Source organism: Mus musculus, chromosome 2 (assembly GCF_000001635.26).
Source record: "Mus musculus strain C57BL/6J chromosome 2, GRCm38.p6 C57BL/6J".
Lineage (NCBI taxonomy): Eukaryota > Metazoa > Chordata > Mammalia > Rodentia > Muridae > Mus > Mus musculus.
Window position 1 is genome coordinate 69034906 of NC_000068.7, and position 27260 is coordinate 69062165.

The 27260-nt window shown below is 41.8% G+C and overlaps 1 protein-coding gene across 4 annotated transcripts in view; it reads left to right on the forward strand.

Moving 5' to 3' along the window:
• The window catches only part of Cers6 (ceramide synthase 6), a 253140-nt gene that overhangs the window by 173761 nt on the left and 52119 nt on the right, over window positions 1-27260 (forward strand). For all 4 annotated transcript variants that reach the window (XR_374464.4, NM_001347161.1, NM_172856.4 and 1 more), the window contains 2 exons: window positions 12240-12290; window positions 15875-15967. Coding sequence is in view for 3 of the 4 variants with exons in the window: in NM_001347161.1 (NP_001334090.1) it covers window positions 12240-12290; window positions 15875-15967 (144 nt within the window). In the remaining variant the exon portion in view is untranslated. The remainder of the gene's footprint in view (window positions 1-12239; window positions 12291-15874; window positions 15968-27260) is intronic.

The window sequence follows — 27260 nt, forward strand, 5'->3', positions numbered from 1 at the left end:
GAGTGCTCTATATTTTGAAAAAAATGGAAGAAACAGAAATTTCTGCTCCTTTTAATTTAGTTTCTTTAAAGTGTTCTTAAGAGGTTGATTTTTCCAATATTGATGGTGTCACAGAAGTCAGAGACCTTGAGCCAGACTCATTGCAGTGATCATTTGTAAGTGATGGTGTGTGTAGAGGGGTATAATGTGGCTCACACTGTGACTTGCTACAGCCTCCAGCTTCCAGGGTGAGCTGTTTTCTATGTTTTGTGTGTGTGTGTGTGTGTGTGTGTGTGTGTGTGTTTTATTTTCTTTGGGGGTGAGGGTATGTTGCCAGGACAGAGGGCAGATATCAGAGGACTGGGAGATGAGTGGGACTGGGGTGCATGATATGAAATTCACAAAGGATCAATAAATAGTAAAAATTTTCAAAAGGTCAGTAAGTACATAAAGATGTAAAAGAAGGTGTTTTTTACTTATGTAGAATTTAGCTCAAGGTAAAATTATGTAAAGGAAAACAACAATAACTGTTTAAAATCCTGATAGTGTTTAGGCCAAACAGCCACAAAGGCCACTTCTTGTTCTCTCCTACAGCTAAAGATCATCTCATTGTATTTTGGATTATGCCCTCAACAAAAAGAGCCTTCTTCCACTTAACCTGATTGATTTGAGTCTGGCTTTTGTTTGGGAAGGTCGGGGGAGGGTTACATCGAGCTGAGTGCCCTATACTATTAATGAGACCATACATATGGTGAATGAGATTTATTTGAATAGCTCAGGGGTCTCTTTTGTTGTGAACAAGGGCTCTTGCAGATGGGATATATCTGTCACCAGGTGTGCCTTACATGGTCAGAGAAGAGCAGCAAGGAAAGCCACCAGCGCAGTGGCCTTGTGTAAAAGCCCCAGTCGTTCAGAGTGGCCTCAGACATCTCTGGTTGTCAGAGGTCTAGAGTCCTTCTCTATTTGTTGGTTTGCCAGCCTCAAAGCAGTAATTAGCAAACTTCCAGGTTTGGAACCCTTATATCTAACAACATCAAACAATTATATAGAATCTTAAAGAACCTTCTTTATTTTATTGACACTAGACCCTGTAATATCTACTAACATTGGCTTATTGGAAATTAAGACTGAAGGACTTTTTTTTTTTGAAAACTTCTCTTTTTTCTTTTTTTCTTTTCTTTTTTTTATTCTTTAGTCCTTTTTTACACTCCAGTCTTCATCCCTCTGAGTCTGACTTCCATCCCATACCTCCTCCCCTGCACTCACCCCTCACCCCTGTCTCCAAGAGGCAGTTCCCCACCCACTCACCCACCCCACCAGACCTCCCCACTCTCTGGGGCCTCAGGTCTCTTCAGGGTTAGGTGCCTCTTCTCTGACTGAGGCCAGAAAACTTCTTTAAATTTTAAAAGAGAAAATCTTTAAAATTTACCAAAATAAATCCTGTACATTTAACACAAATAACATTAAAAAACCTTTCCTAAAATTAAATAATTGGTTGGTTTTGTGATGTTCTTCTTTAGTAAAATGAACTAGATTGTTATTGCTGTTCCTACAGTCAGTCAATTATGATGTGTTGCCTTAGTTGAAGAAATTTAAATGAAGAAATCTAGACTCCCAAGATGCAATAATTTAGTAAAGTAGAAAAATGTTGATGTGGCTATCAGGGGATCCAAAATAGGATTTCCCCTCTTCCTGTGAAGTATTTATTTGATTTGAAAGTATTGTGCAAGGAAACTTAATCATACAACTAGGAAACGGTTGAGGGAGGCTCAAATTGGGATCCTGTCGTTTAGGTCTGTTTCTTTATAGCTTTTGTGGGGTTTCTCATGGCATCTTACACAGCACCGCTTATATCACAATTGTGCCTGGCAGCAAGAAGGGATCTCTTAATATCAGTTTATTTTTCACCTGCCTCTCCTTGCTGGCTTGCATGGCTGTCACTGAGGAGCAATGGCTCATAGCCTGCTGTTTCTCTATGCTTAGTAGCTTCCTGGATCACTGATGGTGAGACAACCAATACCAGAGAACCTACCAAACAAAACATATATTAGAGACAATTTCAGTTCAATTAGAGAACTGAAAAGTAGTGTGTGTTTTGAACTTTTCAAAGTTAAGTTAGTAGAGGGAAAGCTCTCCAAAGGGCCACAGGAAACAGTTTCTGGAGGAGGAAGCCAAGATACTAGAGCTTAGAAGACTGGGCAAGCTATGGGGAGGCAAACAGTGGGGCTCCGGGGTTAAGACAAAGAGGGAAATAGTGGCTAGACTGTTCAGAGCAAAGAACATGGCCCGGAGCGGTCAGTAGACAGATGAAGAATAGACTTTCTTGCATAGTCACAGGGGACCACCAAGCCAGCAACAGTCTACAGTGGCAAGAGGTATACTCTACTGCCCAGTCAGAAATGAGGACAGAGTGCTGAGTTCTTTCCTCTCTGGAGAGTAAAGCATGGAAATGGGTGGATATCATAAATGTTGGAGCTATGATCCATCTTCATAAGACAAGGACATACTTTTATTTTCTCTGGAAATTCCCCTCCCCTATCTAGTGACTGCTGCCCACATGTCTGCTCCATCCTACCTTATAACACTCTGCAGTAGAGCTTTTCCTCCCACTATAACCTTGAAGGCTGGGTTTAGTGTGTACTACTTTCTTGCATCTTGTATTTATAGCTGCTGTAGTCTATAATGTACTTGCTTTGGTTGCCTGAGCAATGGCAAGATTCCCCAAAGATAGAGAACTTGTCTATGGCGTCTTGATGCCTGCCAAGGTGACTAATTCATGTTAGCTATTCAGCAAACTCATGAAAGATTGCATGAATACAGAGGATTCTATGGCAGCACAGAGATGCCAAGGCCGAGTTGGTGGTTAAGAGTAAGGAAGAGGTTGGTAAGGAATCTCTGGGCACAAGAATGAATATAAGGCTTTGTGTTAAATTATTTGCTCTTATTAATCTTCCATTCTACTAAATTCCCATTCTGCAAATTCAGTATTAAATTATTAATAATGTGCTTTTACTTGAAATAACCCTATAAACACGGAAGAGCTCCAAAGGCCACTATTTCCTGTGCTAGCTTTAAAGTTAAAGCTAATTATGATTATTGGATAATTTGAGAGTGGCAGTATATTATTAATCTCTTAATGCTGCTTATAAATATAGAGCAAATGTCTTTTAAAACACCATTTGAAACTTCATAGGCTAGACTTCATCCAAGTAAAACTTATTCACTGCAGAAAATGGCTAGATACGATAACTTGTATAATTTAATATTGATATACAAACAAAAAAATCACCCGAGAAAATCACTTATCAGAGATAACTAGAGAGCAGCTCTCTCTCTCTCTCTCTCTCTCTCTCTCTCTCTCTCTCTCTCTTTCTGTGTGTGTGTATGTGTGTACAATGTAGTTCTCTCTCCATCTCCACAGTTACTATAGTCAAAGGTTCAGCCAACTATTAATAAAAATAATGCAGAAGAATTGCACATGTAGTGAGGATCTACAGTCTTCAAAGCACTAGACTGTACCACTTATTCACTGAGCATTTTCCTTGGATTAGACATTATGTTTAGTCTTGAGAGACTTTAAACTATGTGGGAATACACATAATAGTATGTAAGCAAGCAAATGTTGCACCAATTTATATAAAGGTCTGAGCATCTACCGATGTCAGTATCCTCAAGGGGTCATGGAATCAACTCTTTGTAGATATTGAGCAAATAGAGGGTTGTATATTCTCCTTGTGATCTGATTTTCACATCAAATATACCTGTTATACTGGTCCTCCGTGGCCCACATGATGCTATCACAGCTGAGATAAACAGTTCCATGCATCTTTGATGGTAGCTCACATGATGTTCCAGCTGCACCACCTCCACCCCTCTACTTTCTCCAGAGCTGTGCAGATCAGCTAGGCTCAGGAAGGTAAAAGCTAGAGAAATGGAGAAATGAACACGGCAACTTTCATCCAGTGTAGGGGATGGGCACATCACAAGTGTTCTGAATCGGAACTGTTGTAGATGCCTGTGAGGAAGATCTGCAGGACCTTCCCGTGGATCCAGATGCCGCCACCTGCAGCAGTAATCAGCTCACTTCATCAAACTATGTCACATGTCCTCCCTCATCTGTCTTTCTTTCTCCTAAAACAGTCTGTATCCAATTCTTCATCCCAGCATCAACTTTTAAAGGAGGCCAAAACTCTGAGAATCTCAACCTCATATTGCTGATAATTCTATTTATTCTAATCTTTTTGTTGTTAGAAAAGAAAAACTGTAATACATATTTGTGTGTCAAACACCTTCACAAAGAGGCCTGATGCTTTGTGGCTTTCTAATATATAATAAATAAATAGGATAAATACTGGGTCAAAGACAAGCACATTTTAAACGCTCTTGATACACGTTTGCAGAATATTGGTTTCTCTTGACACTGATGATCCCTGGTATTAACCTTGTTAAATAATATGTCCAGGCACTGCAATGAAATAAAAATTCTGACCAGTTTTTTTCTGTAATACTTAATATTAAACCATAAAGATATTCTATTTAAATGTTGCATGTCCGTATCTTTGCTCCACTTTTTCATTGTATGTTTAAGTATCTTAGGTGTAGGAGCCCTTTACATATTAGAGCCATCAGTCCTTTTTTGTTACATGTTATAAGTTGTTCTAAAACTGTATTTTGATTAATTTGTGCTTCTTAGTAGCCAGTCTTGTTGGCACTTTTCCTTCTGTAGACATTGTCACCATTTCCTCCTCTCTCTAGATCACTAGTTCTTAACCTGTGGGTTTCGACACCTTTGGGGACCAAATGACTCTTTCACAGGGGTTGCCTAGGACCACCTGCATATCAGATGTTTACATTATGATTCATAACAGTAGCAAAATTAAAGATATGAAGTAGCAATGAAAATAATTTTATGGTTGGGGTCACCGCGACACACAGAACGGTATCAAAGGGTCCCAGTGTTAAGAAGGTTAAGAACCATGCTCTAGATCTTTCATAGTCTTTCTCCTTTGTCTTCTTGCGCACGCTGGACTGGCCAGCAGTAACGACGCTGCAACAGGATCCTTTTGTACACGTTTATTGGGTGAGCTTGATTGCAGAGACGAAGAGACCCCAAGCCCAGAACTGGTGCTGCTTATATAGGCCTAGGAGAGGCGTGTCTCACACCCGGATTGGTTATGCACTAAGCCTCATTTGTATGTTCCTCATCTGATTGGCTACTCTCTCTGTACCTCACAGAGCCTCATTATCATACCTCATTTGCATGTCTCACATCTGATTGGCTACTCTCTCTGTACCTCACAGAGCCTCATTATCATACCTCATTTGCATGTCAAACATCTGATTGGTTATATTCCCAAAGCCTCATTATCATGCCCGGACCAGGCAGTATCTTTGCAAAAAACTTTACTGTATATGTACACATTGGTTGTTTGTCCAAACTTATGCGTGGTGGCCAGCAGTAGTCAGTGCCACTCTGCAACGGCACATGTGGCTTCCCACATTGTCTGGTCTGTTTATCCCTGCTGCTGCTTCTAAACATGGAGCTGAGGAGTGCAGCTGGATTTTTGTTGGTCATTGCCTAGAGAAATGTCCATCAGCACTGATGGAGGTGACCCGGCCTGCTGATTCTTGAGCACAGCCAGCACGCCACCCTGTGACTTTTAGTGTATTGGAGGCTTTCAGTTGAACTGAGGCAGAAAACCTGAGGTCTCCTGGCAGAAAGGAATGCCCCTCACATTTTCTCATCTTTATTTCTCTGATAAAACCTTCACAGAGGTCCTGTGACCTCCAGAGAGGGCCTGTGACCTCAGGGCCAGGGCCAGGGCCAGGGCCAGTCTAGAGAATCTTCTACTTTTGTGTGCTTGGAAGATTTTCAGATTATTTTCAGAATTGATTGCAAAATGTGCTGAAGGCACATGCAAGACCAGATCTGGAAGACTGGGATCCCCTTTAAAGTCTGATCAATATGAAAAGCATATGCTGTCCCAGAATCAAGTCTAAATTACATCTTCACATCACAAGAACTTTCAAAGCTAATACAGATACCGTGAGCTTCCAGGGAGAGCTACCACTTTGCTGTGTAGATTTATAATGGTGCATCTCCAGGCCTGGGAAAGAAAGGACAGGATACTTCTTACATTCTGCTTAGTGTTCCAGGCTACTCACCACTGACAAGCAGAGTCTTTATAATGAAAGACAATTAAATACAGTTTATTTGCACCTTTTTTGAAATATGAAAATGTATCTTTTCATTGTTTTGAATTGTAATAAACTCCAGATTTGTTCTCCTAAACTGATATGACTTATAATAAAGTATACAACTGAGTGTGTATGAAGATTTTCAGTATTTATATAATGTAGATGTTAAACATCATACACACACACATATACATACATACATACATACATACATACATATGAAAGGTGATGCTAAATAGTAAGTTCAATGGGTATGACAGAGTGTCAGGGTTAGATGTCAATTTCCCAATGCTAAGGTGAGATGTCACAGAGGGTGACCCCCTTTGCGGTGTCAAGAAAACATGCTAAGCTTTCACAGAAAGAAAACACAGTATTATGGGACTTACCGATTGAATTCAGTGTGAACAAAGAGAGATTTTTCTAGTATAAGTTCACTGCCAATGTGGAAGCCTGTTTTTTTATAGTAAGGTTGAAATGTTGCTTGATAGGAGTTTTTTCAGGGTAGTTTCAGCAAAAGCAGTTTTGTAAAAGGATTGTGTGTGTATGTGTGTGTGTGTGTATACACATACAAACACAACATTACTAATACACATTAACTTAACTCAGGGATTAATTACTATCTTAGAATTCCCATACATAATCCAAAAAGCCACACATTTATTGTTTTATCTGTACAAATGACAGTGTATTTAGGCTGTCTTTCTTCAGCCATGTGAGAGCCAGGAGAGTTTTGTTGGTTTTTCCTTTTGAGACAGGGTCTCACTATGGAGCTCTGACTGTCCTGGAATTCACTATGTGGATCAGGCTAGCTGAGGACTCAGGTCCCCCTGCCTCTGCCACTGAAGTTCTGGGATCAAAGATGTGTACCACTATGCCTGACAGAAGGGAGTTTTGATGGAGATCGGAAACTGAAATTTTGTCTCTAAAATACTAACTTTAAGTATAAACCACTTACCTTTCACATCTTTGATAAAACAACACAAAAACTCATGTTCTCTTTTTAATTTTGAAAGAAACTTCTATTCCCTGAGCTTTGGTACTTGCTACTTCTTTTAAATGTATGTACGTATATTTAAATGCATATACATGATTATATTTTTATTTAATCTTTAAGCCTGGTAAACTATATACTACTTATAGAGTTTCTCTGATTGTTTAATACTTCTTCTCTCTTTAGCCTAAACTGCCACAATTATTTCAGATGGTAAAGCAGTCAGACCTTAACTATTTTTATGTTAGATTCATGATGGGGTCTCTATATGAGAGATGATACCAAGAAACATGACATTATTTACTCTTTAAATAAAAGTTAAAAAAATAATTATCACTCATGTCTTTGTATATGGTCTCTATACAAATGAAGGCTTCAGGCTAAGCCCCAGCAGTGTCCAAGGCTCTGTCCTGCCACTGAGATTGGGTTTGTTGGGGGTGAACAGATCCATAGACGCCTCCTCTGGGCCTCTGTATAATTATTGATGGATGGGCTTGCTGTTCAGTTGGTGTCTGTGAGCAGATGTGCATAATGTAATGAAAAATCCCATTGTACTTTGTGGTTTAGATTGAGGGTGTTAAAGGTAGTTTTTCATCTTCTACAATGCAACCTTAGTCTTAATAAGATACTTTGTAAGTCAGCTGAAAATGAAATCTGTTGGTTTGTAATTTAGTAGCTGGTAAGCATCATTTGGGAAGTGTGGTCTTATAATGCTGTGTTAGCTTAGACTGTTGTAACAAAATACAGCGGCTGGCTGAAATGTAGTCCTCTCTGCCCTGGAGGCAGCAAGCTCCTAATGAATGTCTGGCAGGCAGTACTGTCTGGTGAGGGCCCACTTCCCTCAGCAGACCATCTGCAGATGGCCACCTTTTACTGAATTCTCCACATGCTCTCTGTTCTGAGCATGTGCGTGGAGAGGAAGGAAGCTATAGAAAGGATCTGCCTCTGATGCAGTGACGTTGGGTCTTAAATTATCAGCATATCAGCTCAGGATAACACAAATCACTCCGTGGTAAACGTTTAGAAATTAAAAAGAATAGTGTTAATTCACTAGCTGTTGACCAATACGAACATGGGGTGACACAGTAAGGCCAAGTATCTCACTGGTGAGTGAGAACATGGGGCCCTCCGTGTAAAAGGCCTGGGGAATTTCTGTAGATTAAACAGCATTTGAGAGGTCTTTTCAGTGTAATAGCACTCAGAGTTATTAGGTAATAACCACATACACAAAAACGTGGAATACATTCTGCATGTCTGCCCAGTGCTATAATTGCTCATTCTTTATACCTGGGGGTGGGGGGAGAGGACCTGGGGGGGGGAGGACAGTGCAAGAGCCTGGGTAGCTCTTGCAGCTCACTCTACTGACTAGCTAGGTACCTCTGGGTTCATTACTGTACCCCACCAAAGTAGGCTCTGGAATGACACTTTCATGCGTTTGGGGGTGTGTATGTGTATCACAGTAGCTCAGATAGGATGGACATGATAGGAGTTGTCTTATACAGACAATCTGAAAGTAAGCCAGTCTTAACAGGACACCCATCTCAAAGCCAAAGGTGGCACTCATTGTCTCCCTCCAGTGGCCATGAAGGAGTGTGACAGACTTGCTTCCCAGTCACTGTTAGGAGAAGCATCCCAAAGTAACTCACTCTGCTCACAGCCCTACTGCTGGAGGCTAGCTATACAGGGGCTATTTTAAAAGAGGTTGGGTGAGAGCCACTGCCTCCAGCAAAGAGTCCCTGCTGCAAATGGTTATTAGAGCCATTTCAGCTCATCTGTGCTGAACTGTAAAGTAATAATGAGTTGTTTAGAATCAGCCATTTTACAGCCTATACTACGTTACCACTAAGTATGGGTCATGGTCTAATGGTGCGATGTTCACTTGGGAGCCTCAGAAATGCAGAGTTCCCTTCCACCCCCAGTCAGACGTACTGAGTCACAATCTGTGTTTTAGCAATTTGATGAGCTTGCCAGGTCCTTTGCAAATCTTTTAAGGCAGGCACCTGCTAGCTGTATTACATTGATTACTGACAAGTTGTACATGGATTAAATGAGATAATGTGTTCAAGTTACCTTAAGTCTGTCCCGAGCTTAGTAGCGTTATTTACACAGTCAGGTGTGAAGCAGGAAGAGGCTGCTCCCGAGCTTCCAAAACAGTAAAAATTGAGACTTACTGAACTTCTCAGATTTTTGACCTATTAAAAATAATATTTTATTTATTCTTTGAAAATATCATATATTAATATAGTGTATTTTGATCATATCTGTCACTGTTATGTTTTATAAAAAGATAAGGAGAGAAGAAATATGTTTTGTGGATGTGTAGTCAGGTTTGGGGGAAGGGGGTGCCTCTGCAGGCCCAAACTGAGGTATCCCTTCCCCCTGAGGGACCAGCCACAAGAGGGTATAGCATAGAATAGAGTTTATTCAAGGCACAGGGTGGGTAGTACAGACAGAGAAAGGCGGAGAGAGGGAGTAGAGGCTGGCCATGAGCACATGGAGAGGGGGCGGGGAGAGGAATGGGAGAGAGGACAGAGGGAGAGCAAGAAGGCAAGAGAGGAGGGGCAAGCAGCCCCTCTTATAGTGAGTCAGGCACACCTGGCTGTTGCCAGGTAACTGTGACGTAGAGCCTAGACAAAATGCTAACAGTCACTACCTCCCCCCAAACTCCCCCTAGTTGTTTCCCACAGTCTTATTCCTTACTTTATGTGTTTTTAAATTTTTATTACATGAGTATTCTATGTCATTCATTTTCTCTCCATTTCCTTCCTCTAACTCTTCCCATTCCCTCTGTCATCCTCATGGCTGCTCATTCCTTAATTATCATTGCAACAGACATATATATGCTTATTTGTTGGTTGATGAAGACAATTTGATGAGGCCCCTTAGTGTAATTCTTATCTGTAGGTGTTTAGAGATGATCCCTTAAGAGCAGAACTTGTCCCTGGAAGGGACTGATTCTCCCTCTCTCCAAAACCATTAATGTCAGATCAGTGTGAGATAGACCTGTGTCCTCTGCAAAGGGCAGCCAGATGGCAGGACCACTGAAGCCATGGGTCTAGGAGCTGAACATCCACACAGGGAGGGGCTTCCGTTTTAGAATAAAACATATGTTGAGAAGCTGAGAGAGGAAGAGAAGCCCTGGGTGCTGGGTTTTCCTGTGTCGGGTGTCCTGCGTGCACACGAAAGGATGACCATAGTTAAAGAGATCTATGCTGTGTCATGAAGGGTAGATACACTGTGCCCTGGGGGCTTGAGGCTGATATTTCCAGAAAGCTCTTCCAGGCCTGCTCGAGGTCTCACACGCGCCTGTCATTTGCACTCGGGACCTGCTGACCTGTCTACTTGAGCAGAGGTGCTGAGGCTGAGGGAAGTGTGTGCAGGACATAAAGTTCCCCTGGGAATTTTCAGCAAATTGTATAAATAACTTTATCAGAGGTAAAAGCAATAAACAACATTGTACTGACCTTCAAAATAGATTTTATGCTATGCCCACATTTTTAAAACATGCTTATGTATGTACATTTAAAAATAAATCTATTATTTATATCTCTATCACATAGGGAAAAAACAAAAACATGCTATAACTTAAAAACGTTAATGCTGATGAGAATTTAAGTTGTTTTTATTTCCATTCTTTTCTCTGTGTTTTGGGCCTTCTTCAGTGAACATGTATTGTCTGTGTGGTATAAAAACGTAACAACTCACTAAGCTTTTGAAGCTTCCGTTCTATTTTTATATAGTCCGTCTCATTTGATCTTCATTTCTACCCTGTCTCAGTTCATCTTCCATTGTTGCAAAGAGATATAAAGGCTACATGTATAGAAAAGCATTTAATTGGAGGCTTGTTTACCATTTCAGAGGGTGAGTCCACGACAGTCGTGGAGGGAAGCATGGTGGCAGGCAGGCAGGCGTGGTGCTGGAGCAGTAACTAAGAGTTTACTACATGGTCTACAAGTTGGAGGCAGAGAGTATAGGAGGGAGGGACCAGAATATGTAAATCTCCAGGTTTAAGAGAGATGTACAGACTAGACTGGGCCTAGAGTGAGCTTTTGAAACCTCAAATCTCCAGTGACATACCTTCTCCAGCCAAGCCCTGCCTACCTCCTTATGGGACTCAGCCAAGCCCCACCTACCTCCGTATGGGACTCAGCATTCAAATATATGCACAGGACACAGTGACCATTGTAGACTACACAGTCTATTTGTTTGCAGTTTAGGCAATACTGAGCTATGTGACTAGGAAGGTTTTCCAGACTGAGGGCCTGCAGTTACTTACTAAAAAAAAAAAGTAAGACAATATCAGTGGCTGTTGTACTGACTAAGTGCGTTAACATATGTAAATACCACGACAGTGTGTTAGACGTAGGAAGGCCTAACAGGTATTGGCTGCCAGAAACTCATCATCTTCATCCCTGCGTTCCAGAAGTGGTGATCAGGGAGATGAGTCATCAGAAGAGTCTAGGTATACCAAGTGTATAGGGATGGGACATGTACTACCAAATTGATGGCTAACAATGGATGAGAAATGTATTTGAGGACATTGATTCTGATGTCATTGGATGATCCGGCTCTCTGTCTCAATTCAAATCAATCCGTCTCTAGTTATTATGGGTTTGGGGATTTGTGTGAATACCTAGATTTTTTTAACACTATTTTTTTTATATATAAGACAAATAGTTGACATTGTGAGGAAGGATTTGTCCTAGAAACTTGGACCACAGGTTGAAAGATGGGAGGTATACCACAGGGATTCCTCAGGAGCATCCTGCTGAAGTGAAACCTGCCAGTTGAGCCCTGGTCAAGGCATGAAGAGAGTGGCTTTGTAAATACTGAGGCCCAGGGGGTTCCAGGGTAGGTTGTACCAGTTGTTAGCAATGTCTTTCCATAAGTGAGATGGGTGATTTGGTTTGGAGGCACAGCTGTTGAGGTTGGTACATTGCAGGAATACAGCTGAGTGTGACAAGCGGAATATATAAATCTCCAGGTTTAAGAGAGATGTACAGTGTGATGCCTGCTGTTTTAACAATGTTCTAAAGCATGTAAAGTCTATTTCTTTGTTATTTTTTTCCAGACCCCTTGGTTGTGGAATACAAGACACTGCTGGTATAACTACCCTTACCAGGTAAGGAAGCCTGACTTCTGGGCTTTACAGACGAGGGGATATTCCTTTGGTCAGCTGCCTGTTGTCAGGAAGGTCAGGTAGTCACTTATATGTCGATATTGCACCTGGTTGTTATGCCTATCATAACCTAGTGAAGACAGGACTTTGTGCATTCATACTGAGGCGCATAACCAAAGTCTAGTTGCTTTAGCAGATGGAACAAACCTGGAAGGTTCTTTTGTTGAACAAGATGCGGCTGGTTCCTGTTTCTCAGTACAGAGGGAAGTCTGAAGGCTGCTGGCAGTGCAGGCTTACCCCCACAGCAGATGTGAACATTCAAGTGCGTGCGGTGCTGGAGCTGGCCCGCTGAGTTCTGTTGACTTTGTAGCTTAGAAGTGGCCTCTAAAGACGTAAATCACCACGGACTACTTCTCCAAATGCAGAAAAAATACACTAATGCCATCATCACACATGGCTGAATTGTTTCAGTGAGGAAAACAGTAGACACCATCTTTGAAATTAAGTCATAGCCCTGAAAAGGGAGTGTTTTCCGTCTCTGCCCTTGCTATTCTTTCGCATCTTCTTATGAGTTCATTACTATTAGCACAAGTCTTTGCTATCCCTAAATCGATTGGTAATGGAATATCAATGGTGGGACCAGGAATTTTCTAGGTACTCGGGACATGTCCTGTAAGGGAAGCAAATGGAACCAGGCATTGTACTGAACACCTTCAGGTACATGTGGACTTCTGTGCACATAAGGCCTTTCTATACCTTCCCTGTTCTCCACATAGCTGCAATGGGTGGAGGCTGACACTAGGTACTCCTTCTAGGCTAAGGGTGACTTGAAATAGAACTCTACTTTGCATTTGAATCCCTTAATTTATTTAGATTGGGAATGAATTTACATAATCAGCATGACACAGTTAGAAAAAGCTGAGAATTCCTAAGACTGTGGCATGGAGGACAGAAACCAGCCGGTTACCTTACCGGTTGTCTTTAGCCCAACTGGACTTTACTATCCACACCTATCTACATTTCTACTTGAAAAGGCTTCTAGGAACTTTAACTGGAAAGTTGGCATGCCATCCACTGCAGTGCCCCACATTTCAAAGGTAAATTTTGTAACATGAAAGACATTGTGATCAGTGTCATATAAAACGTACCACTTAACCTTGTTTCTAACTGTAAATGTAGCCGAAATAACTCTTGCATTCTGCCTGTAGCTGAGAAGTTGCTTGGTTTCAGATGAATGCTAGGACAGTAGCCCAGAATGTCGCTGTGGGCTGTTTTACAGAAAGCACAAGAGTCTGAGGGGCTAGGAGATAAGGTTATATTTAAAAGTGGAAACACCACTAGGATGGAAAGGAAGATGCCCCATCTGTGTGGATTCGGTTAAGAATGGCCTTGTGTTCGTAAGGTATCATAGTCCAGTACTGAGTAATTCTGCCCAGTGCTCCCCAAAGTGAAGAGAAACTCATGATCTCTGGCAACAGTAGTTAGCCGTGCCAAGAGCCATATGCTAATAAAATTAATGACTTTCTTTGTGTAGGGGGCATAGGAAATGAAATAGCATGTATGCAAGTATAATACTTTGTATAAGTCATATGTATATAAATACATACAGCAGATTATAGTCCAGAGTCTGTCTCAAACCTTCAGTGCACTTTTAAATATTGAACAAGCTCATGAAATTATTCATTATTCATTATGTCTTTAACACATATATTATATAAGTAACCGGATAGATTTCTAGGTGAAAAAATAGTAGTGCACTTCAATTTTAAACATTCCCTCTTTTATATGAGAGTGTCCATTCGTTACACATGTAAGAGTTCCATATGGGTGTGTATTTTAAGGATAAAAGTAAGACAGGCTTATATGCAGTTGACTCTTGCACAGCTCGTTACAAGGGGCATGCGTACACGAGGCAGGAGAAGTCTAATGCAGGGATCAGGGCCTCAATAGCTCTGAGACCTGGATGTAAACTTTTAACCTGAGTTAATTGATAGCAATTTTCTGTCAGCTGTATAATCTAGATGAAAAACGAGAGTAGTAATTTTACAGATTTCATATGCTCAGAGTGAGTCATGGGAGTGTTTCGCCAACTGCAGAGCGGCTGGCGAGTGCTGATTACTGCCATGCTCCCGCAGGAACTCTGCCCTTCCCATCGTGATCTGACTTGTCCTGTGACCCCCTCCGAGGCACATTCCCAGATGAGGATGCCAGAAGTCAGAAAATCTCATCAATACCAAATCTGACCTCAGCTCCAGCCAGGGCCATTTTCCCAGACTGCATTGCTGATAGCATTTGCCTAAATACCTTGCTAATGTCTTTCAGTCTTAAAGAGACATGTCAGTGGGAAGTAGATCTCTTTCAAGGTACCACTGGGCACTGATGCTTCCTTCACTGGGCCACAGGATTCCGCAGGAAGACCTTGTGAGGTCCTTCATGAGAGTTCCCCCTCTCATGGCCTCCCTCCTGCCCAGCTGTCCTCCAATCTGCACATTCCATCACAGGGACTATGCAGTTTACCACATGGCTTTGTAGAGACACCAGCTTTCAGTCTATAGCAATTTTCCTTGTCACTTAGAGTTTAAAACTGCTGATCTAACGTCTAAGCCTAAAGTACCTCGTCAGAAATATGAGAGAGACATAGTTTCCTTGATGCCTGTCCTGAGTGAGTAAGGGCCATCTTGTGATAGCTATCCATTGCATTGTGATTGGCAGATGGTGCGTATAACATTAATTTCCTTTACAGTATGGAGTCTTGCCTTCTGAACAGTAGTCTAAATGTATTTGAAGAGCTTTAGAGTTTTGTTTTAGTTCTTTGAGTAAACCAAGACACTTCATTATAGCTCAATAAATATAACCAAGAGTAGCTCATCAAAGTGTTGTTGAGAAAACATTAAATTAAATACACTTCACTGACTTTACTATCTCCCTGAGCCTCTGAGGCAGTCAGAACAGGCATTATCTTCCATCCCTGGCCCCTGCCATTTTTTAAGTAACTTTACTACCAAGCTATGGAGCTGGGCCTTTATCTCAGACATCCTGGCTATCTGCTTAGTCAAGTATGTTGGCAGCCTTCCTGTCCCTCTGATCTTTAAATAAATATCTCAGAATCATCTGTTTTGAATATAGCATCCTATTGCCCATTTTCTAAACATACAACTCTCTTGAACTTGTGCTTCATTGACCATTCCGGAAAGCATCCATGCCACCCACTAGTTCTGTGCTTTGAACTGTCACAACAGCTGTCCTGTGTGTGCTCCAGGACATGTCTCCAGTTGCCTGAGGGATCTTGTAGCTGCTGTATGTGAAGGAACCGTAGAAGCTGTTGTTCCGTTCAATAATGAATTGAATCCCAAACTGCCGTGGTGGCTAATGCTTTCTGGGTTTAAGATGAAATGGAATTACTGCTCTCGAGCTGTGGTCTGTAGGCAGCCTCCAGAGTACTGTTGTGTATCAGAAAACAATGGGACTGCATGGGGTTGCATGTGTTCAGCATAAGCCTGGCTTACCAGTCAGTGTGAGCCTCTGGCTTTTGGGATACAGATTGGGTTTCCCGTTGAGTAAACCTTCCCATTTTTTCTTTTCCTCAGCCACTCACAGCTGACCTTCACTACTATTACATCCTGGAGCTGTCATTTTATTGGTCTTTAATGGTTTCCCAGTTCACAGATATCAAAAGGAAGGTAAGAGTCGTGGTGTTACATGGGCTTGGTTTAAGGTGGGTGAAGTGTCAGAGGCATCCCTGAGCTGTGGGAGCTGTGGTTAGCATCAGTTCCTGCATTGTTGCAGGAATGCTATCTGTCTGTGCTGTTTCATATTCTCTTCCCCCTCCAGTCTTGCCGCCAAACCTGGTGTTCTCTATTAACCATGCAAACCTACAGCAGCAAAGCCAGTCAAATCTGTAAGGTGGGAATGGGAAAATTGCAAGTTTAAGGTGAACCTTAGCTATATAGTAAGGGTGAGACTCTGAGGCCAGCCTGGGCGGCAGAGCACTCTATCTGAAACACCCGAATATGGATACACAATTATATATGCAAGTTCCTAGACATACTTAAATTTACATATGTGAATACAAGTATCAACAAAGTTCTTATCTTCTCGAAATTGAATAAAAAGAGAAATTTATAGCTTCCAAGAAAGAGAGAGAGAGAAGCCTCAATATTACCACATGCACAAGTTCTCCACTTAACCGAATCTCTAGCAACACTGCGCCCCCTTAACATAGTCCCTCATGCTGTAGTGACCGCCAACCATAAAATGATTTCATTGCTATTTTGTAACTGTACTTTTGCTACTGTTAAGAATCATAAATATCAGCTGGGCGTGGTGGCACACGCCTTTAATCCCAGCACTTGGGAGGCAGCAGCAGGTGGATTTCTGAGTTTGAGGTCAGCCTGGTCTACAAAGTGAGTTCCAGGACAGCCAGGGCTTCACAGAGAAACCCTGTCTCGAAAAAAAAAAAAAAAAAAAAAAAAAAAAACAAAAAAAAAATCATAAATATTTATAGAGACAGAGGTTCAAAGGTTTGCCAAAGGGGTCATGACCCCACAGGTTGAGAAACACTCATCTAGCATCCACTGACAACACAGAAACAGCCTTCCTGAATGACATGTGCTCTGCTTTGCCCAACTGCTCCCCTGGAGTTGCCTGTGCTGAGAGACTGTCTGCATGAGCTTCTGGGCCCTGGATCTACTCATTCTGGTCCCTCCCTGCCAGCCCCTGGGGAGGACACTGTGTGATTGACTGCTTCCCTTCTCCATCATGCTATATTCTCAATATCCCCATGTGTCTATCAGAATCACCTCCTAGCATCCATATAAATGAAATGGAGAAAGGCAGGCTACTACAATTATTTACATCCATTGTGTGTGTGTGTGTGGACACATGGGTGTAGGTGTTCTCGAGGGTGGGACTCTTTCTCTTTCCAGCAGCAGACATATACCTGGCTAGCAAAAAAAAGAAGAAGGATGAAGAAGGAGAGGGGGGAAAAGTCTTTCCTAACTATGTTAGGATACGATCCTAACATATCTAAGCATCAGAAGTATATGGTCCCATCAAGACCAGCTTAGGCATATTGGGTGACTCATTAACACCCACATTTGTGGCTCCTCTGGTCTTCTAACCAAGTATTCTGGAAACAGTCACAGAATCCCCAGTGATGATATCTGGCCGGCTCTCCTCCATCACGTGAAGAGCGTTCCTTACTCTGGGAGGCAGACCGTTCATATGATGATCTTCTCCGAGCCAGGTTCCATATTAAGCTCATTTTATATTTGCTTTTCCAGTAGCTCATTTGTCCTGGTAGCCACATAAGTCACACTTACATAGCACAGAGATGTAGAACAGTCTTTCTTTTATTTTATTTTTTTTTTCAACTTGAGAAAATTAATGCTGGATGAATCAGTGTGTAAATCTCTTAAGGCCAGGCCATGTGAGAATGAATACGTGCCCAGGGTTGCAAAGCAAGGTCTGAAGAGTCACTCTGAGAGTGGACACATTTCACGAGTGCTGCCTTGTCCTGTCATGCTCTTGACATGAGCCTCTTACAGCCTCTTGCAGTGTTCCTCTGTTTTAGGGGAGTCTTCGTTGGCCTGGTGATATTTTGGAGTGCCATCTACAGCTAGCCACATTAACTGAGCAGGGAATGGCTGTCTTTTGCTTCTGAGAGCCTAGTTCTAGAACATTCCTATTCAAAAGGTCACTGAGCCCCTCCACTTGCTTGAGTTTTTCCATTGTGTATATAATTTGTCTTTTCCACAGGCAGGTATATTGGGGGGAATTTTCCTTGTTGTAAGACAAATAGGCATCATCTTGACCACTTTTGTAGGCAGATTGCTTTAAAACATTGAAGCATATAGATAGCTCTTTACATTTTTTAGTATATAGTTAAGACATCAGATAGGGAACACTTAAGAAAAATGATAATTTGACCAGGAAGTCTGTGGAATTGAGCCTAAGCCAATGTATTGTCAATGTTTAAAACTTAGTTTTATGGATATTTAGTTTTTTTCCTAATTAAAATGCTTGGCACCTCTCTTATTATTTGGTCAGTGTAGTTTTATGTATTCCTGGCATAGCTGGCTTATTCTGGTTTCTACACAAAATGGGCACTTGGCCAACACCAGACCTGTATAGTAGCTGGCTCAGGTGTTATTACGGAGCCGTTTCCCTTGCTGCTTTCTGCCATTAGACACTGTAGCTCCAGGCTACCCCTTCGCCTCCCTGACTGGCCCCACAGGTCTCCAGCAGCTCCATACACTCCTATCATGAGGACCTTCTCTTTTAACCATTGGTGATTTATGGTATGTACTGGCTGCCAGACACACTCTCCACCTTCTGTGTGTGGAGGAATTAACTCAGATGTCTGAAACCATCCTTTCTTCATCTTGGGATAGACTTGTTAAAGCCCTGTGGGCAGTGGAGACTGAGAGCGGCTTTGGGAAGCTGGCTATGTGTGAGGTCCTTAAAGGGGATTATTCCCTCCCATTAAATCACAGCAAGCCAAATGGTCATTCTAAACAAAGACCAGGACTTATAAATGCTAAGTGAAAGTTTCTTTCTCTGCCCTTGGAGTGGGAGTCTTAAACAGTTTATAAATCATTTCTCTCCTCAGCATTCACAAGCCATTTGTTGTTTTTGTTTGTTTTGAGACAGGGAAAGTTGGGCTCAGATGTGCTGCCTGAGCCTGCCTCCTGGGTGCGAAGGTTACAAGTTAGAGCCATCATGCTCACATTTAGAGATGAATTTTTTACTGGGTTGTTTTATCAATCTTTTTAAAATAATCTTGATATCCAAGAGTCATCTTCCTTTTTCAGCATTTTTTTCTACCAAGAGTCTAGAACAGTCCCCTAAAAGTGAGAGGAGAGCCTTTCAACCCTTCTGTGTATTGAGAAAGAATATGATGACTTGTTCATTTCCAAAGTTGGGACTTCCTGCTCAGTGGGGGACACTGCTATTAAAAGAAGGGCAAAGACACAGTGGTGAGTTAAATATACAAAAAAAAAAAAAAATGGAAACTTACTGGAGAATTTTTCCTTACTTTTTTCTTATACTTTCCTTTCATTTAAAAAAAAGAAAAAAGGAAGTTAGCTAAGACACCGTCAAAACTTGTCAAGCATTTTCAGTCCCCAACACTAGTAGGCCTTACTGTCCTCAAGGCTTACAGTCTCCTCCAGTTCTGTGCTCTGGCCACCTGTTCCGAGTGAGCATTCCTCTGCACATCTGCATTTTCCAAGGCAGGCTAATAAATACTCTGTTCCATTCAGAACAGCTTGCTTATGTCTAAACTGTGTGTCCCTTTTAACGAAGCTGCTGTTTGGCTCAAAGGCCTGGGCCTTCGGCCAATGGCCCTGCTCATGCTCAGGCCTCCTTGGAGCAGCTCCAGAGAGCCTGGCTCATAGAATCTGCCTGATGCTTTCCCTTGTTCTGGAAGGAGCACTACATCTTGTCAAACAGTCTTGACAGAGAGAGATATAGTGATGAAATCTAGCAAGAGGAAAACTTGGTGACTGGCATGTCTCCTCCCTTGTAACTTTTTATAGAAACTTTCTTGTGTCCAGTACTGTAGGGCTTTAGCTCTCTTACAGAGCCTACCCGTGTTCCAGACCTTTCCTTTAGAGTAAAAGGAAATACATCCTTTAATCCCCCATAAGGACCCAGTGGGCCATAGATTGAGTTTAAAATAATATACACTAAATACACCATGTTCAGTAGATAGAAATGAGACCAGCACTGGTGCATAATAACCAAAATTTGACCAAATCTAAGTCAAGAACTAAAACTAAACTAGTGTTCGTAGATTTAAGTATTCCTAATCAATCAAAATTAATGTGGTAATCATAAAAAAGGAGTAAGCGAATGTGAGCACCTCTTTCGTTTCCCAAATAAGAACACTTGAAAAGCAGCTACCATGAATCATAGGAGGAAACCCTATTTTAGCATAATAAGAAAACCCCATCTTATACTAATGGATGATCCCTTAAATTCACCATTATGAGAAAGCATTAAGGAAGGCATCACTTAGAATGACAGTCAAGGTCTCTGGGGCCGCTTCCTTACCTGTCCAGCACACTCCCCAGTGTGACCTTGAAGTGGTTACTTTGCCTTTCTGTGTGTTGGTTTTCTGAGCAAAGAAAGGCGATCTCAGGCCTGCCCTGAGGGAATGTCACCAGACCTGGACTGGTTCCTGGCGCACCAGCAAGGCGCAGTTCACGTTAGCTTTCCTGTGGCCACCTGTGTTGTGAGTCCCAGCACTTCAGGTTGTCTAGAACTGTATGACTCATCTACCCCCACCAAACACACACAGCTGAGACCAGTAGACTCGTAACATAATTGATTTCTATTGCTCCTGCACTATTTAATTGCTGTGGTGAAACCCTCCAAAGGGTTCACTTTCCTTCTATGGTGATTGGTAAAATTTGAGATGGTTCTGCCTTCAGCCTAAAGCCCCTAAATGATTGACAAGCAGACTCCTTCCTTTACACCATCTCCCAACAGAAGCATGCCATTGGTAAGAAACAATCATTTTGTCTAAACCACTGAGATTTTGGGGGAGGGGGGCTTTGTTTTTATTCTCTATTATAGCTTATCCTGATGGGAACAGCTATTAAAAATATGGTGAAATATAATTTCCTAGAACTGTGTTTGAAAATGATTTATCAAAATCAGCAGGTCTCAGATGGGGGTCTTTGAGTTCCTGGCAGTCACTAAGAAAATTTCAGGATGCCTACAAAGGCAAAACCAAATAGTGGCACTTAGATCTTATTTGCCTTTCTCTATGCACAGAAATTTGCAAAGGTAATAGTGGACAAAGCTACTGGCTGCAGCATCAGGATGCTCCTGTGGTCACTGTACTCTCCAGTGCTATACACCTAAGGATGAGCCTGTGTTTAATATGGCCTTGAAGAAATCTAATGACAACCCACACAGGACCATCACAGCAATACCCCACTCCCAGTACCAACTTCTGTCTTAGGTAGGGTTTTAACCCTGCTGTAAAAAACACAAACACACACAGAAATACACACACACACACACACACACACACACACACGCTCTGATCACAGTCTGTCTTTGGGGTCCTGGCATGAGATTTTACTTTAGAGGGTCAGAAATATGTATAGCTCAGCAATTCTGGTCAAGGTGTGGAGCACACCTTGACCCACCATTGCCTCAGCTGGTCTCTCCTTCGACTGTGTGAAATCTCCCTCCAGGAGAGTAGTCTCTCCTCTGCTGGTCCCAGGCTTCTCCCTTCTCCTTCTCCCAGCATTGGATTCCTGGACATTCTGATTTTAGGGACCGTTGTTTCAACAGTCTCCGTAGCCAAAGTAAGTAGCACGTGTTTTCCAAACATCTTCATTTCCTGGCAAGCTAAGCATCATCTCTTCAATGCTTTCTGGGAATATCAAGATGTCCCGAGACCCTGATGTGTACGCATGGCTGCTCCAGGGTCTTATCTTTCTTAAGAGTGATTTGAGGTGGTACCTCAGATTTTATCAACTAGGCCTCTCCTTTCTTGAAAGCTAAGCTCTCACTGGGTGGCATCCAATGGATAGAAAATGATATGCATCTCTCATAGGTGCTGCTCCCTGGCACTGCGTCCCTCACCCTCTTCCTCAGGCACATGACACCCTGAGGTTTCTCCTTAGAACTATAGTCCTGATCCAAGCCTACACCCCATTCCTGCCCCTCCCCCAGACGTCATAATATAAAGAAGAAAATGTAACTCATTTGAATAAGCTACTATCTGCCCTCAAAAATAATCTGCAGGGTAAATTTGTGAGATTTTTGGCTTTATCTCCCAACTCAACATCTACATGCCTTTTTAAAAGCATTCCAGCCTTTGATCCAACAGTTACTAATCCCATTCCTCCTCCCCCTTGCCTCTGAGAGGGTGCCCCCCCCACCAGGCCTCCTCATTTCCTGGGGCCTCAAGTCCCTTGAGGATTAAGCTCATCTTCTCTCACTGAGGCCAGACCAGGCAGTCCTCTGATATATATGTGCCAAAGGCATGGGACCAGCCCTCTGGGAGCTCTCTCTCTGGTCTGGGTTAGTTGAGACTGCTGGTCTTCCTATGGAGTTGTCCCCTCTGGCTATTATAAATAAGGCTGCTATGAACATGTTAGAGCATGTGTCCTTATGGTATTGTGGGCATCTTTTGGGTATATGCCCAAGAGTGGTATAGCTGGATTTTCAGGTAGAACTATTTTTCAATTTTCTGAGGAACTGCCAGATTCATTCATTTCTAGAGTGGTTGTACCAGCTTACAATCCCTCCAGCATTGGAGGAGTGTTCCTCTTTCTCCACATCCTCACCAGCATGTGCTGTCACTTAATTTTTTGATCTTAGTCATTCTGATTGGTGTAAGGTGGAATCTCAGGGTCGTTTTGATTTTCATTTCCCTGATGACTAAGGACTTTGAACATTTTTTAAGTGTTTCTTGGTCATTTGAGATTCTTCTGTTGTAAATTCTCTGTTTAGCTCTGTATCCCATTTTTAGATTTGGTTATTTGGGTTTTCGGAGGTTAAATTCTTGAATTCTTTATATATTTTGGATATTAGCCCTCTATCAGATGTAGAGTTAGGGAATTTTTTTTTTTCCCATCTGAAGGCTGCCGTTTTGTCCCATTGACAGTGTCCTTTGCCTTACAGAAGTTTTTAGTGTCGTGAGGTCCCATTTATCAATTGTTGATCTTAGAGCCTGAGCTTAGAGCCTGAGCCATTGGTGTTCTGCTCAACAAATCCCCCCCACCCCCACCCCCTTGGCCAATGAGTTTGAGGCTCTTTCCCACTTTCTCTTCTATTAGATTCAGTGTATCTGGTTTTATGTTGATGTCTTTGATCCACTTGGGCTTGGAGCTTTGTGAAAGGTGATAACTATGGGTCTATTTTCATTCTTCTACATGCAGACAGCCAATAAGACCAGCACCATTTATTGAAGATGCTTTTTTTTTACCACTGTATGTTTTTGGCTTCTTTATTGAAGATCAAGTGTCCATAGGTGTGTGGGTTTATTTCTGGGTCTTCGATTCTATCCCACTGATCGTCCTGTTTGTCTCTGTTTATCACTGCTGCTTTGTCGTACAGCTTGAGGTCAGTGATGGTGATTTCCCCCCAGAAGTTCTTTTATTGTTGAGAATTGTTTTGGCTATCCTGGGATTTTTTGTTTTTCCATATGAAGTTGAGAATTGTTCTTTCCTTGTCTGTGAAGAATTACTTGTGTTGGAATTTTGATGGAGATTTCATTGAATCTGTAGATTGCTTTTGTATTTTGTTGAAAGCTTTTCAGCATGTATTGAGATGATTATGTGACTTTTTTTTTCCTTGAGGTCATTTATATAGTATATAACATTGATGGATTTTCGCATGTTGAACTATCTCTGCATTCCTGGGATGAAGTGTCTTTGATCGTAGTTAATAATGATGGTTTTGATTTGTTCTTGGATTTGATTCGGGAGAATTTTATTGAGTATTTTTGCATTGATATTCATAAGTGAAATTGGTCTGAAGTTCTCTTTCTTTGTTTGGTCTTTGGGTGGTTTAGATATCAGAGTAACTGTGGCTTCATAGAATGAATTCAGTAGTGTTCATTCTGTTTCTATTTTGTGGAATCGTTTTCAGGAGTATTGGTATTACCTCTTCTTTGAAGGTCTGGTAGAATCCTGCACTAAAACCATCTGACTGTAGGCTTTTTTGTGGGGAGGGGGGAGGTTAATGGCTATTTCTATTTCCTTAGGGGTTATGGAAATGTTTAGATAGTTTACTTGATTTTGATTTAACTTTGGTACATGGCATCTGTCTAGATTATCATTCATTTCATCTAGATTTTTCCAGTTGTGTTGAGTATAGGCTTTTGTAGTAATTCTGATGATTTTTTTGAATTTCCTCAGTTTCTGTTGTAATGTCTTCCTTTTCATTTCTGATTTTGATAATTTGGATACTGTCTCTGTGTCTTTTAGTTAGTTTAGCTAAGGGTTTATCTAGCTCCTTGATTTTCTCAAAGAACCAGCTCTTGGTTTTGTTGATTCTTTGTTTCCAATTAGTTGATTTCAGCCCTGAGTTTGACTATTTCCTGCCTTCTACTCTTCTTGGGTTCCATGAGAAGAAAGTATATTCTCTTGTTTTGGGGTGAAATGTTCTGTTGATATATGTTAAATCCATTTGCTTTATAACTTCTGTTAGTTCCACTGTGTCTCTATTCTGTTTGTTTCCATGATCTGTCCATTGGTGAAAGCGAGGTGTTGAAATCTCCCACTCTGTGTGATATGCAGTGTACGTTTTGAGTTTGTTTTATGAATGTGGGTGTCCTTGCATTAGGATATGGATGTTCAAAATTGAGACTTTTTCCTGGTGGATTTTTCCTTTGATAAATATGAAGTGCCCTTTCCTATCGCATTTGATAAGAATGGCAACTATAGCTTGTTTCTTGGGATCATTTGCTTGGAAAACTTTTTTTCAGCACTTTTGCTCTGAGGTAGTGTCTGTATTCATCACTGAGGTGTGTTTCTTGTACGGAGCAAAATGCTGAATTGTGTTTATGTATCCAGTTTTTTTTATTGGAGAATTGAGTCCATTGATGTTGAGAGATATTAAAGACAGATGATTGTTAATTCCCATTATTTTTGTTGCTAGAGGTGGTGTTATGTGTGTGTGATTCTCCTCTTTTGGATTTGTTGTGAAATGTTTAATTTCTAGTGTTTTCTTGGGTGTAGTTACCCTCCTGGTGTTGGAGATTTCCTCCTAGTATCCTCTGTAGGGATGGATTAGTAGAAAGATCATTGTTTAAATTTGGTTTTGTCATGGAATAGCTTGGTTTCTCCATCCATGGTGATTGAGAGTTTTGCTGGGTATAGTATACTAGACGAGCATTTGTAGTCTCTTAGGTTCTGAATGACATCTGTCCAGAATCTTCTGACTGGCCTCCTTGGAGGCAGGTAGAGCTCTGTGACCTGGGTTAGAACCAGTCTCCTGGTAGGTAGGCAGTGCTATCTCTGGTTAGGATCAACCTCCTGAGTCTCTGGTTAGAGAAGGCCTCCTGTGACCGTGGTTACTTCAGACCCCCTGGGAGGCAGACAGACTGTAGTGTGTGAGAGGGTATTGGGTCCCTGATCTCACCCAGGTGGGGAAGCAGCTCTACATGCATTTTTAAAGATGAAGTTATCTTTCGGTCTTTGATTCAGATGTCTGGCCACTGGAAAGATTGATCTGCATAGGTACAGGAGGGTGACAAGAACTTATGTGCTGCTGTATTGCCCAAGGACCCATACCTGGGACTGTATATCCTAAGTCTTGGGCCTCAGCTAGATGTCTGCCTCCCTGGGTGTGGGAGAATCTTCTGTTCCTTATGATATTCTCTTCAATTGGAAGTTGTTATTTGGTCTTCTGGGGGAATTCCTCTCAAGTCATTCTAGAGAGCCAGAAAAATCTCCACTCTGGGTCATTGTAGTTCTAACTATCCTGGACTAATGACCCCATTCAGCCCCTATCCTTATAAATACCAACAAGCCATGCTTGGGGCTTTGATCTCCCTGGAAGCACTGTGCCTCAGGCCCAAGGCCACTCCTTGCAGCCTGGCTCTCACAATGCCCTTGTCATCTCCCAGGGACAGTCCTTGTTCTGTTTGTCCCTCACCTGATGGTTTCTCCTAACCAACACCTCTGCCTCTTTACAGTCACCCTTCCCCTTATATTTGTCCCTGAGAAGCTAGGAGTAGGATATTCACCAGCCTGAACTCCAGACTGCATGGAACTGGCTCTAGCCCATTGTCACAATGTGACTTTGGAGAACTTGATGTCTAGGTGCCTCAGCTCCCATCTAAAAAAAAAAAAAGAGAGAGAGAGAGAGAGAGAGAGAGAGAGAGAGCTCTGAATATTGTTTTATGGAGCTGCCATCAGGAAGACATCACAGCTTCGGAGCTTCTGCACATGAAAATTAGTAGTCAAATTAGAAGGTACTTAGGCGTTTGCTAGGTATTCATTGCAAATGTGGGGTTTAGAAAGAGGAAATATGCATACTTTCTACGCCAGCTTTGAGGAAATGCCACAGCTAGAATTCAGGTGTAGGAGCAGGTACTGGGATGGCTGAAGGAAGAGGAACAAGAAGAAGATATGGTTGCTAACTATAAGAGCTCCCCTGAACTCTGCCCAACAGCTTACAGCACCATCCCCAACTGTTTAGCCTGGAGAAGATATTCTCCACCCTCTATGTGAAGCACAAAATTGAGTCTCTGATTGTTCATTGTCATTGGGCCTCAAGACTTTGGGAGTACCTATGAAGATGCTGGCTGGAGTCCCATCAAGTAGCTCTGATTTTAGTTGAGCACAGTCTGCCCCCTACTGATGGTGTTGGATGCTTTCAGGTTAGATGGGCTTTGTGGTTGAGCTCTTATAGGGACCTTTGCAGAAAATGGAGAGATTCATTTGTGAACTAATGGAGTTCTTCAGACTTACATAAACTATATTTTTAATACCTCAGAAGTGACCTTTTCTCATTTAAATTCATGCAAACTAATATGGCCAGGTCAAGGGTGATTTAAACAGAACCTAGAGAGTCCATTATAAAGACCAGGTAGTTGCATGTAGACAACTTGTGAGAAAAATGGCATATGTGTGTTTGAATAAACACACTGATGGCATTTGAAATCAGAGGGTTTGAGAGCTTGCTTGGATGGAGAGAGGTGGAAGACTGAAGACTGGCTCAGAACACTGCAAACTAGCACCATGTTCTGACTACCCCCTCCAGAAGTGATTGGTAGCACTATCATACTGTTTCTGTTGGCACAAATAACATTTTATTGTGCTCCTTTCTAATGTAATAAAAAATCAATTAAAGATTAAATATTAACTAATCCACAGCGGACAAGATTATGAGTTCTCAATCTTGAAAGGGCACCATAAATGTTGTACAGGAGAAAGATCGGGTGAACAGCCCTTACACAGCAGTTCCCTGCCTCATTTATATCTTTTTCCAGAAGCCATA